This window comes from Lampetra fluviatilis, chromosome 2 (genome assembly GCF_964198595.1).
Source record: "Lampetra fluviatilis chromosome 2, kcLamFluv1.1, whole genome shotgun sequence".
NCBI lineage: Eukaryota > Metazoa > Chordata > Hyperoartia > Petromyzontiformes > Petromyzontidae > Lampetra > Lampetra fluviatilis.
The window spans coordinates 22,926,011-22,939,224 of NC_136276.1; the positions used below are offsets into that span (position 1 = coordinate 22,926,011).

Consider the following 13,214-nt stretch of genomic DNA (forward strand, 5'->3'; position numbering starts at 1 on the left):
AGCGAGATGGCGGGACAAATCACTGAGGGTATTCAACCGCGTTATTGTATCATTCCACGTACTGTATCACTGTACCGCTCAGCCATGCAGATCAAGAAAGTAGTTCGTCATCGACCGCTTAAAAACTGCGTTATAATGGTGCACGTTCCAAATTATAACGTGCGCATTCCGCGTAACGAGGCGTGTTCCGAATTATAATGGTGCATTTTCCGCATTGCGCGGAATGTTCCCAAATGGAAAAACCACGTTATAGCGAAAATGTGTGGTGCGAACACGCGTTAAGCGAGGACTTGCTGTAATTAGCTTTGCCTTCTAATTAGATCAGCCTGTCTTCACTAGAGTTGCATTTTAACGGGTAAGGTGACATTACTGACAATCTGGAACTTAGTCCATGGGAAGTATTTTTTATTTCTAATTTCTCTGTTTGGACTCTTCCATCTCTATTTTGCAAACTAGTATTTTGAAGCAGGTGCTCAACTCTGCTGGTGACAACCCACGAATATGTTCTCCCTCGTTCAAATACCTAACCTACCCTCTCGTCTTTGTACCATTTACCCACCCTTCACATTGCAGTCGCCGGCGATGATTGTTGTAACGCTGGTTTATGTAGAAAAGCCTCACAGAGTCTCAAGAGTTTTTCAGGAAGGTCCTGCCAATTTTTCGCAGTAGGGGCAATGCTGCTATGTGTGACTCATTTGCATGCAGCTTTCACCATTGGGGATGTTTTTGCCATATACCAGTTACATTGTATGGGGGTTTATTTTAGCTATGGGAGGAAACTGGGGAACCTGGTGGAAACCCATGCAGAACAGGGGGAGAACATACAACCTCTACATTGAAAGGTGCCCAAGTCATGAATCGAACTCAGTGCCTTATTGCTGTGTAACGTGTTAACACTGCGCCACCATGCATGATGATGGTGCACTGTGTTTTCCCCTCACAAATTAAATGTCAAACATTATGTCTACTTCTGTATTTCATAGTTCTTATAATAAAAAAATATGAATGATAACAGGAACAGTGTCACAACACTTACATTTCCTTATTCTGTTAAAATTAATACTACTGGAATTGTTACATTTGGTAGGGATGTTGACAAGGACGATGAGATGTTCTACAAGATATTGTAATGAGAACATTATGGCAGCTGTGTTGGAAAAAAAAATGTATATCTATATTTTTAGAGAATGTTCTGGTGTTCTCCATTTGTATTTCCTCATGCATGAAACGTTGTTCCGTAATTGGTGTTTATCCACAGATGTGAATTTAATATTTAGGTTAATAAAAGAAAACACTCAGTTCAAAACTATAGGTAACATAATCTATAAAAATCTGTATTGTTTACTAGGACTGTAAAACCACTTCCTTAATGTTAGCTTTAGAGAGCGACAAAATATATGGGCGCTTGCTTGTCCGGGTGTAGTCTTTTTAAGACCCTCTTTATTACGGTGCAGAGCACTAAATTGAAGGTGACACAAGGTGAATCGACACAACAAAGTGTGGAGCGCTGGTACATTGGACCCGGCCATCTGAGTTAAATTCCCAACTGCGGCTAACATCAGTGGAGTTGAATAATATCAGAACTTTTCAGTGAACCTGCACTGACAAACGTGGTGAAGTACGGTAAAACAAAACCCCGATGACCACGTGTCGTGGGGAGGCCTTGGACTATTGGTGCACTGAGAATGGCTCCAATACGAAAGCGAGAAACAGACGCAAAATGCACTTCACGAGAAACGAGCGCGCAATCCAAGTCTGTGCTGACCGTTTCCACTGCTTGCATTGTGTATCCTCATGTGACGCACGAGGGCAGCCATGCCACACATTGCCTTGGCTTTGTGGGGTTGGGGTCACATCAGTGACGTGCGGTGAGGTCAATGGCTAGGGAGGCACTGGCTAGTGTCAGAGTAGGCCTCGGCAAGGTAAGGTAATTTACCCTTTTTACCGGGTAAAAGGGTAAAGGTGTCGACATGCCAAGAGGTAAGGTAAAGGGTAGGGTAAAGGTTGCTCGGAAGAATTACCCAGTAGGGTAAAGGTAGCGCGAAGTATTACCCGGTAAATACGGTACCTTGTTTACTGCTAAAAGCTCCATGGCGCAGTCCGTGGCCTCCATTTAACAAGCAATATTTTTAAAAAACTTTTTAAAAAACACGCTTTTATGAAATGTACTAGTAATGGCAGAACTCCGCGACTCCAGGAATGGCCCCGAAGCTTGCCATAACGTAACGGACCGTGGCCAATTACAGCCAACGTCAGTGGACCGTGGACAATTAGACCCAAGCTGAAACATAACATATAAAAAATAAAGTTTAAAAACATATATTTCTTATTTTTTATGATATAATATAGTATTGTCATCAGTATGACATAAGTATACCAAGTTTACAGTCGATACCACATTGGGAAGTGGGTTAAAATTGAGTTACAAGATTTGAGGATACGACAACAACGACAACAACAACAACAGAGTGAGTTCAAAGAAAGCGTGTAAAATTGGAAACGAGAGTATTCTATATGTATAAAGCGCTCTACCTAGCATTTACCGTTATAAACCTTTTTCATGTGTAGTACCCCAGTATTTACCCTGTAATAGGGTAATTTGTATGGGGTAAGGGTAAAAGGTAGGGTAAAGGTAGGCTCGTTGCTTTCTACCTTTTACCTTAACTGCTAAAGGGTAAAAGGTAGGGTAGAGTGCTTGTATTGTAAAAGGTAAGGCTTGTTTTTTTTACATTTTAACTTTTACCTTACCATGCCGAGGCCTATGTCAGAGCCAGATTCACACACGGAGGGGGCGTGGCCTCACGGAGGGGGCGCAGCCTCATTGAAGGGGGCGTGTTAGACACATCCCCCTCAGTGAGGCAGATGTGATAGCTGCCTCCCCTGGTGCTTTTTCCTTGCAGTTTCATGACGAGACCAGCGAGCCTAAATATCTTTATACACATACGTGAAATAAGTTACCTGGAGTATGGAAGGTGAGGACATGAAATGAAGGGGTCTACTACAAACATTACATTGGTGACATACTGAGATAGTAACAGGCACGCGCTTTTTGCCCGCGCTCCATCCAGTTACTGAGGGGTTGCGCAATCAGAGAGGCTGAGCTTGTTGCTGCCTCACCTCTCGTCTCTTCCTGTATTTGCAGTGGAGCTCCACAAATTTGGCGATTTTGACTTTAAAAATTATTGGAATCGTGCATAAATGATATTTATAACACAGATCAGTGGAAAAATCTTAATATTTATTTTATTTGATTATTCTTTATTTTTATTTTGTAACAGCTATTGGATGACAGGTGAGGCTCTGCCTCCCCTGCCTCCCCTTACCGCACGTCCCTGGGTCACATGAGGCTGTGTAGTTGCCCAATGACAACAACACATTAATGGAATTGTTCGCCCGATTGCAGTAAACGCCAGAGAAAATCTCTGGACTCAACGAGGCTTTCCTGGGTAAATAATGGCCATTGTTATTTTAATGATGATGATATGTTTGGTTCTGAGTGAATATGTCCGCAGTTGCAGTACAAGTCCTCTAGCATGCCTACAGTGGTAAACAGTGAACATTTGAGGTATTCTGATTTTATAATAAAATAAATTAGCAGATGATATGCCTTCGTTACCATATTTGTCTCTACACATGAAAACGTATACAAAAATGACATCCCAATAGCTTCTGGGAATAAATTTGTATTAGTCATCTGATAAACTGAATTTAATTTCTGTATTTTCAGAAAAAGTTTTACAATGAAATAGATATTCGGTATTTTAACCATTAACAATAATAGTGTAGGACTTGAGAAACACACGTCACGCGTTGGATTGTGATACGGGCACGCGGCGGACAGTGAGGGCAAACGGGGACACAGGGAGCAGGGCGACACACTGTTGTTATTGTACCGATTAAGGTGGTAAGGTAATTAAGGGGGGCCTGCAGGTGTTCGGGATAATCGAGGATGCAGGCCGGTGATTGGACGAGAGGAATGGGTGTCGGGAATTGGCGCCTCGATGTCTACAATAACAACACCACGTGAGGCTGGGGGCTGGGGGCGAATGGAGGAGCGGGGGATGATCTAATTGATTAAGGGAAATTGGTTCGGGGATAAAGGCAAAGAGCGTGGGGAGAAACGGGAGTTGGTTGGTGCCTGGGACAAGAGACGGATAGAGGAAGAGACGGAGCAGCAGTGGACAAGAGAGTATAGTATACGGTAGCAGTGGACAGAGAGAGATAGTATTCGGTAGCAGTGGATAAAGAGAAGACAGAGTATGGTAGCAGCGGATAAAGAGAATTACAGTATAGGATAGCAGCGGAGTAACGGACCTTGGTGGAAAAGCTACGACGGAGTGAGACGGCAGAGAGAACAAAGAGCGACCGAGCTGGAGAGAGGGAGGTCGCTGGAGGAGAGGAGCAGAGGGAGAGCGAGCAAAGCCAGCGGAGCGAGCGAACGGAGGGCCATTGAGTGATGTTGATGGGGAGTTGTGCGTTGAAGAGAATGGAAGGACATTGAGTGATGCCGACGGAGATGTGAACTATACGCGTTAATAAAGAACCGAGAAGGACAAAGAAGCTGTCGCGTCAGTACAGGTCCTACAATAGTAATAGCTCACTTCTTCCTGGTAACTACAACTGCGGCAATATTGTGACATTGCAGTGCCAAGATCTACTGTTCTGGCTTCGATCCATGTGAATTGAGTGGACCTATCCAGACTGTGAACACAGATGCGTCCATCACAGAGTAAAACTGCAACATCTAAAAATCATGACTCCAAACAAAGGCACCAGAGTCGGGAATCGATCCCATGGCAGGTGGCGGTTGTGGGTACGCTGCTGCATATGGCTGCTAATCCAGCGCTCTGCAGCCAGCAGCGAGGGTTGGTGGATCACACACGGATGTTGATAAACTCCCTTCCCAAGGACGTCGAGGAGGTGCCATAATTCAGCTTGCCAGAATGTGGACTAATCTCTATCTGTCCAATCTGTATCTAGTGTTGCCCCCTCACATGCGTGAGTTTTCTCCGAGTGCTCCGGTTTCCATCCACACGTGTAAACATTCATTAATTGACTGAAAACATCTCGATATATATATACACCTCCGTGTATTTGTGGATTGTGCAGTTTACATGAATGATGCTGTATGTACACCATTATTATGACACCAACTATACAATACGATGAACCCAAGCCCTGATTGCTGTGAAGAGACACGCGTTACCACCGCTGATAGAAATCGCTGGCCCAAGCGTAAACTGCACTCTGCTCAGTAGTTCTCTGTTCAGCGAAGCGACCTTGTGACCGGCACCCAGCGCACCGACAGCTGCACCCACCACAACTGACCCCCGGCGATGCCGTTGCAGCAGCCGGCGCCCGTGATAATCACCTTGGAGATGGCGACAGTCGTTCGGTGCCATTGGCAGAGCTGTGTTGTTTTTGTTTTCCACGTCACGTTTATGACAGAAGTATAAAAAGTGACCTGGCGTTGTGGGAAGCCGCAAACGGCTCGTCCTGTCCTGGACGCTCGCAGTGACCACGGCAGTTTGAGGGGGGATCGGTTGCCTTGGGCCTCATCGGGGGACAAGGGAGCCACTCTGCCACCTGAACCTCAACCGAACCGACGCCCTCCTCACATCTCCACGCTGCGGAGGTGAGCAGAACTCGAGCTGCCGTCCCCCTCGGGTCCGACCGAGGGGTCAGTGGTCAGCGTGCGAGAGTCCAGACTTGGGTGGTGAGATGTGCGGGCGATGTGCAGGTTAACTGGATTGCACACAGACTCGGACGCATTCATCAACAAACACGGTGTGTGGAAATGGGCCTTCTTCAAAGAACAACCATTGCCCGCAATGTTACCCTGATGTAAATTTGTTTTACCTTTTAAAGCCAACGTGTTGTTGTTGTCATTGACAAATACGGTGAGGGTTTTGTGTTATTTGTGCTTGTGCACCACTGCCAACGCAGTGGCGTCTTATCTTATATTTTTAGAGCATCTTAGCTAAAGGCGCTTTAAAGAGTTTAAAATCGGTAATAAAACCTGAGCGATTTTGTTGGCAAGGGCAGTGCAAGGGCTGAGGAATGAATGAACATAACAGAGGGCACGTGAGTTCATGAAAGGGCTATAGGGGAGGGACGGGACAGGGTGGCGGAGTGAGGGAAGATGAAGAGAATGGGCGATGGAGAAAGCCGTCCCTTGGTGTGGACCAATCAGTTTCAAGGACAATGCATACATTATCATAGTGTTTTTTGTTTGCATTTTGACTGCAAGTATTGTGGTTAATGCAGACATGAATCCTTGTTAAAAGGTATCAGTTTTGTTGCCAGAAAAAAGGGGAAAACCATATTATTATAAGTGGTGGAGTATTAAGATATTAAGAGTGGAATGTAAAGGGGTTAAGAAGGGGGATTGCTTAATGTACAGGGACAGTGTTGATTCCATGGTGTGGTATAGAGTCTATGGGCAGTGTTGGGTCTCTGGTCAGTGTTGGGTATATGGGTAGTGCTGAGTCTATGGGCAGTGTTGAGTCTATGGTAAGTGTTGAGTCTATGGGCAGTGTTGAGTCGATGGCCAGTGTTGGGTTTGTGCACTGTGTTAGTCTATGGGCAGTGTTGGGTCTATGGACAGTGATGAATAATGTACAGGGGAAGTTGATTCCAGTGGTGGGATGCCAGGAGGGATTTGAACCAAAAACGGGATTAGGCACAGGGAGGAGAGCGAACAGAGAGACAGAGAGAAGATTGTGAATGAAGAGCAGGAGGGGGTCAAAAAGAGAGGCGAGATAGGTGAGAGGTGATGAACGGCCATCACAGAGAAGTTGGCTATGTACATTTGTGTCAAAACTTGCAAACAAACATGCTCTGATAATATATGTGTAATGTGAGGATATATCCGGGTCGCTGACGGATCACAACTCGTCACGATGATTGGCTCTGCCGGTCCTGGTCCATAGCCAATGGGGGGATATGCATTGTCTTTTGACACCGATTGGCCTACACCAGACAACTTTCTTTCTGGCCTTGTCTCACCACCAGTGTTAGACCAGAGAACAACACAAAAAGGGAGACCGTACAAAGGCCATGCAAGTATCAAAGCCTTATATCTATGGGACCTTTTGCCAGTATCATCCCCGAAAGTGGGAAACCCCGTGACGTCATCACCTTCAGAGCAGCAAACTCCGAGCCGGTTTCGACATTCAGTGGCTCATCAGCAGTCAGGTTTGCTTGAACCAATGCTGGTAAATAGCCAGATGTTTATACTGTAGGCTAGGACCCTCTCTTTAAGACATGGGTCCTAGTTTAATTCAAACCTATATAAACCATAACACAAAATAATTATGTGCGTCCGTCCAGAGTTCATGTGACCCTTTGACCCTTGTAGGTCCAATAAGTCCCGAGTGGGATCACGGTACAATACGATGTGGCCAACACAGGACTATAAAAATAATAGTCCCAACAGCCCTTTGTCAATCCACTGCTGGATGAAGGTCTCAACTTGCCATGTTGGTCATGGATGTTGTTTGGACACACTTCAGCGTGTTGTTCAGTACAAGTTTATGATGTGCACGCCCAGCACTTAATCAGATATTACTCGCCACTGCCGTTATCTCTGGAGTCATAGTACAACGTGCTAACCATTACTCACTCCTATTTTAGTACAGCACTATACAAAACTTACACTACACGACAATCGGCTTAACACCACATTGCATTTTAACATCACATTTAGTGTAAATTATCAATGTGAAAGTAATGTTGAGCTAAAAAAATACATCCATGATGAAAATCGTGAACATTTCTCTTGGAAGCTCAGTACAGTAGTTATACACTATATTTTTTAAATGCTCGCTTGAGGGATTGCCGAAAGTCTAGACAGTAATACCTTGCCAACCGCGAGGATTGGTAAATTCGCTGTTGGTAAAGTACAGGGGCTAGGGGGTTAGGGTAACCGCGGCAGCGGTCAGACTTAACGAAGTTTACTGTTTATTAACTAAACGCCGAATAAAATAAAGTACATTGCACAACAACACAATACACCATTAATATACTTGACATTAACTTTCCATACCTTCAATATTAACGATGATGATGACGATGACAACGAGATGATGGGTAAAGGGCTGGCTAAGCGGACGGGCTCAGCCCGACCCTCGTCTACCGGGCCACAGACGCAACACTCACCTTCACAACTCTCTGCAAGCTTTGGGTCCATGATAAAGGGCAAAATTAACATGTACCGTATAGTACTGTACAAAAAAACAGACGGGCAGCTGATCAGCTAAGCAGCACCACGGACCTGCGAAATTTGTAACAATGACGCCACGCAATACAATGAAGTCATGCAGTAATGCAACGACATAATAACAGCGTCATGTGATTTCCTTAACACCGTGCTTTGCTCGTGGATACTGACATTTCCAGGCCGCGTTTGGTAAATTTAAATACTGTACAATTATTTCGTGAGACGGAGCGTGAATCTGACCGATCGTGGAGGTAGCAATGTGAAGAAGGAAGAAAGAGGATTGGGTAGCGACAGACCCAGAGGTGCCTCGCGTCTCGCAGCAGTCGGCGAGACAACATGGCGGATGCGATTGTGTATGCTCAAACCGAGATGTTCGTGTTTGGTAAACAGATATACAGAAGTAAATATGGGTATACTCAAATCTAGCAATTGGTAAATTCGCGGTTGGCAAGGGATTACTGTATTACCTACTGACAAGAAAGGTGAATTTGCTAATGGTGTTATATTTTATCTTACAGATGGCTTTTAAAGTCAAGCTGGCCAGAAGAATGTTGATGTGCACTCCTGTGATCCTCTGTATAATGGGGTTTATAGAAGCCTCATTGAGAGAGATGAACGATCCTGATTCACAATGCCACATCAAAGACGAGGGTCTAACTGCAGACTGTTCACATCATGGGCTGACATACGTGCCTCGGGGTCTCTCAGCTGATATCACTCTTCTCGACTTGTCCTACAACAACATAAAGGCTCTTGAAGTCGGGGATTTCTCCAGTACCCCAAACCTGCAAGTACTCACCTTGGCCTTTAACCACATTCAGAAGATACATCCCCAAGCAATGGCCACCCTCAAACGTTTATATTACCTGGATCTCTGCCAGAACAACCTCTCAGAGAAGCCTGGAGAGGCTCTTGGTAGCCTCCCAAACCTGCAAGTTCTCAATATCTCCATGAACAACTACACCTCATTTGCTTTGGGAGAGGATTTCTCCAGAATGTCGAACCTACGAGACCTCACCATCGGAACGCCAAAAACCACAGCACTAAATGCGTCTGACTTCCAAGCACTGGAAAGCGTCCCCCTAAAATACTTGAACTTGAACACTGGTTCGCCTCTTTGGGTTTACGAGACTGGGGCTCTTACCCACTTGCGATCTCTGGAAAAACTTAACATGAACGTCTCTGTTGACAAGGACCCACTCGTTTTATCAAAAATGTTGACGGACCTGAATAATACACACATTTCTGAGCTTGAAATATTTAGAATTTTGAACAATCCTCTCAAAAACGCATCTATAGATTTCTTCAAAGGTCTTGGATCAAGTAATTTACTAAAAAATATGACGCTAATTGAAGCAAACTTTACTGATAAAGAAGTAAGTAACTTGCTCAAAAATATATACTTATCAGAGTTGACAATGCTTGTATTTAAAAATTCTTCTTACACTGACCACTATCCTGTAATATTTAACGGTGTAAAAAATGTAACAAAACTGTCACCTCTCAAGAAAATAGTGATAGATTCAATATTTCATCTAAATATGACGTACCCTATTTTTATAGTAAATATGACACTCTTTCCAAATATATCCCAACTAAAGATATCTAACACGGGCATGAACAAAGTAGACTGCTTTTTCATGAAGATGAAAGCCATTAAGCAGCTAGATTTCTCCAGAAATCTTCTCAATGAGGGTGGCCTCTGGTGGGACTCCTGTAATTACACGGTGATCCTTCCTGAAGCCACTGAACTGATCATAAGTCACAACTATTTCAAAGACCTCAAGAAAATATCAGAAATGGTGTCCCTCATGCCTCGCATCAATTCACTGGACGTGAGTTACAATGGCATTAATTACATCGAAGAGTGTAGGTGGCCATCCTCTCTCGAGAGGTTGATCCTTCGTAACAATGAGATCAGTAAAGAGTCTGTAATCTGCACTTCTGCCAACCTCAAGTTTTTAGACCTCTCCTACACAAGATTGGAGAGATTTCCCAATTACATCTTGACCAATGCAACATCTCTGCAGGAGCTCCATCTCACTGGGAATCTCATAAAGTATATTTCCTCTGATGTAAAATCCCAATCTCTTCAGGTTTTATATGTGGACTATAATGCGTTGGGCATCATTGGTCAAGGCACATTCCAGCACCTCCAGAAAATTAAGTCAATTACCCTTGGAAACAATCCGTTTTACTGCATGTGTGACCTTTACTGGTTCCGGCAACGTTTTAATAAAACACTTCTACATGGCTGGCCAAACGATTACACATGCAGCTACCCAGAATATTTGTCTGGTAAGGAAATGAATTACTTCAACCCTAATATTTTAAACTGCGACAGAATAATTGCAATTTCTGTCAGTGTTGTTGTTACAGTGGTCGTCATAGCCCTTGTCATCGGCATTGGACATTATCTTGATGCCATATGGTACATACGCATGGGTTTTATTTGGGTGTCTGCAAAGAGAAGGAGATACAAATTAATTTCAGGAGAAGAGGATCTCCCTTTCGAGTATCACGCGTTCATCTCTTACAGCCACCTGGACTCCGAGTGGGTGCAGAACATGTTGGTGCCGACACTTGAGCATTCGAACCCTGACCTGCGGCTGTGCATCCACGAGCGAGACTTCACACCTGGACATTGGATCGTAGACAACATCATTGAGTGTATCGAGAAGTCGTCCAAGACCCTGTTCGTACTCTCCAGGAATTTTGTGAACAGCGAGTGGTGCCACTACGAGCTGTACTTTGCACAGCACCGCATGGTGGAGGAGAACCAAGACTCGCTCGTTCTGCTGCTGCTCGAGCCGCTGCCCAAGGACTCGCTGCCAAGCAAGTTTTGCAAACTCCGCCGCCTCCTCAGCAACAAGACCTACCTGGAGTGGCCGGCGGAGGAGAGAAAACGCGCCGTCTTCTGGACCAGCCTCAACGCTGTGCTGCAGTCGAGACCATCACCACATTCCGATTTAGGCTCCTAGAAAAAGGGGGGTGGCTATATTGCTTCTATGTCACTTGAATGGGTATAATTTTCCCCAGTATATTCTCTATTTAGTTTGGAACTATATGTATGCAACCTGCTATTGCATAGCTTTTTAAAATTAATATTCATATATTTGTAATGATTCATAACACTTGCTATGTAAATATGTCAATATTTCTGCCATGAGGTCGGTCTGAGTTCTGATACAGGCAGACCTCCCCAAACGCGGGGGTTACATTCCTGGAAAATGGCATGTTGTGCGTTTGAAAAATAATATACCTTTTGAGGAAAATAGGGTTGCATCCGAAATTATCACCCCCTCCCTCTTTGTTTTACTTCTACGAGATTACCATCTATTTTATTGTACTAAATGATGCTGATTAGCTCTCCATTTCTGGTGTATGTGTGTGTAAACTTTATTTTTCAATTTCACCTCAACACAAACCCTCCATCTCCATTTATCTTTCCTTACCGCGGCACTAACGCCCAACGCTCGCCCCTGACACTGATTTGTCAGCCCAAACGCTCGCCTTTAACACTGTATCTCTGCCTGGTGCTTTTTCTGGTCTCAGACTCTGGATCACCTTCCGTACTTCCTCAACAAATGGAACTTCAGTCAGCCACCCACAGGCGGTGACCACTTCTTCCAATATTTGAGGCACCGCAGCCTCAGGAGGGTCATCCCACTTTGCCACATGATGTTTTCCAGGCTGAGGGATTCCCCCTCCCCCAAGATCTCACAGAAATGCTCAGCAATTCTGCAAACTTGTTCCTGGGGTCGGCGATTGGATCACCTTTCTTTTCCCTAATGATGGTGATAGTTTTAGCACTGCAAGTTACTTTTTGATGGAGTTAAAGAGTGATTTTTTATCGCGGGCTACTGAGGCAGATTCCATCTCCTTAGCAACCCCCGACGTTGTAGCGTTGCACGGCTCTCTGAACCTCCAGAGTAAAGGCTGCTGTCAGCCTCATTCTCTGACGTGGGATGCTGTAGATGGTGAGAGTGGGCCTGTCGCTTTTTCTCAGCCAGCTGGAACACCTCCTCTGTCAGCCAGGGTCTCTGGGGAGGTTTGGACCGTGCACCCAAATCAGTCATTGCAGCTGCATGAACCACAGTCCTAAACCTCGCCCATTTTCCCTTGGCGTCAGGAGGAGTCAGGGAGGATGCAAACCCCAGCTGCAAGTGATGATGAAATTCCCACAACTTTCATCAGCTAGCTGAGACCAGGCCACTGTGGGTTTCAATGGCAGGCACATCTTACAGATGACAAGCCGATGGTCAGTGGGCAGATCAGCTCCATGGTAGGTCCTGCCTGGTGTCAAGGACATGGGCCCATGCATCCGCTATTCCATCACTATATAGTCCAGCAGATGTTTTTGCTTGGACCCGGCATGCGTCCATGATGTTGGTGGATGCGTTGATGCTGGAAAAGCATGTTGGAAATTACAAGTCCATGGGCTGTACAAAAGTCTAGCAGCCTGCTGTCGTTGTTATTGAGCTGATCTGGCCCATGCCTTCCAATCACACCAGACCATGGTGCCAGCATCTTGACCAACTCGGGCATTGAAGTCACCCAACAAGATGACTCTATCCCTAGGGGCCACTGTAGCTAACACCTGTGACAGGAGGTGATAGAAGGCATCTGACTCATTGGCCTTGCCTGCATCCCTCCACGGATGTTCGTCTTCAGTGGGGGCATAAGTAACCACGACCACCACTCCTCGACCTCTGGTTGATGGGAAGGCGAGCCCAAAGTAGCCTGGGACTTACAGCTTCCCACACCTCACCGCCATGCTCCCACACCCCCTTCATTATTTTGTTCAGAAGAAGAGCCACTCTCTGTTGTTTGGCAGTCTCCTACCCCAAGTAGAGGACTGTGCACCCCTCATGGCGGCAGGAGCCAGAGCCAGTCCATTGGACCTCCTGAATACCACAGAGATCCAGGCGGTACCGGTCCAGCTCCCGACAGAGAAGTGGCAGCCTCTCCTCCGCATTGAGCGTCCGAACAT

At 45.3% G+C, this 13,214-nt stretch overlaps 1 protein-coding gene across 1 annotated transcript; it reads left to right on the forward strand.

The window, feature by feature from the left end:
- Positions 1-8,739: 8,739 nt before the first annotated feature.
- LOC144938162 (toll-like receptor 2) lies at positions 8,740-11,202 on the forward strand. The gene has a single exon (XM_078865920.1). The coding sequence runs from the start codon at positions 8,740-8,742 to the stop codon at positions 11,200-11,202; it is 2,463 nt and encodes an 820-aa protein (XP_078722046.1).
- The last annotated feature ends 2,012 nt before the right edge of the window (positions 11,203-13,214 follow it).

Coding starts and splice junctions, on each gene's coding strand:
- LOC144938162 (XM_078865920.1), top strand. CDS start 8,740: ATGGCTTTTAAAGTCAAGCTGGCCAGAAGAATGTTGATGTGCACTCCT.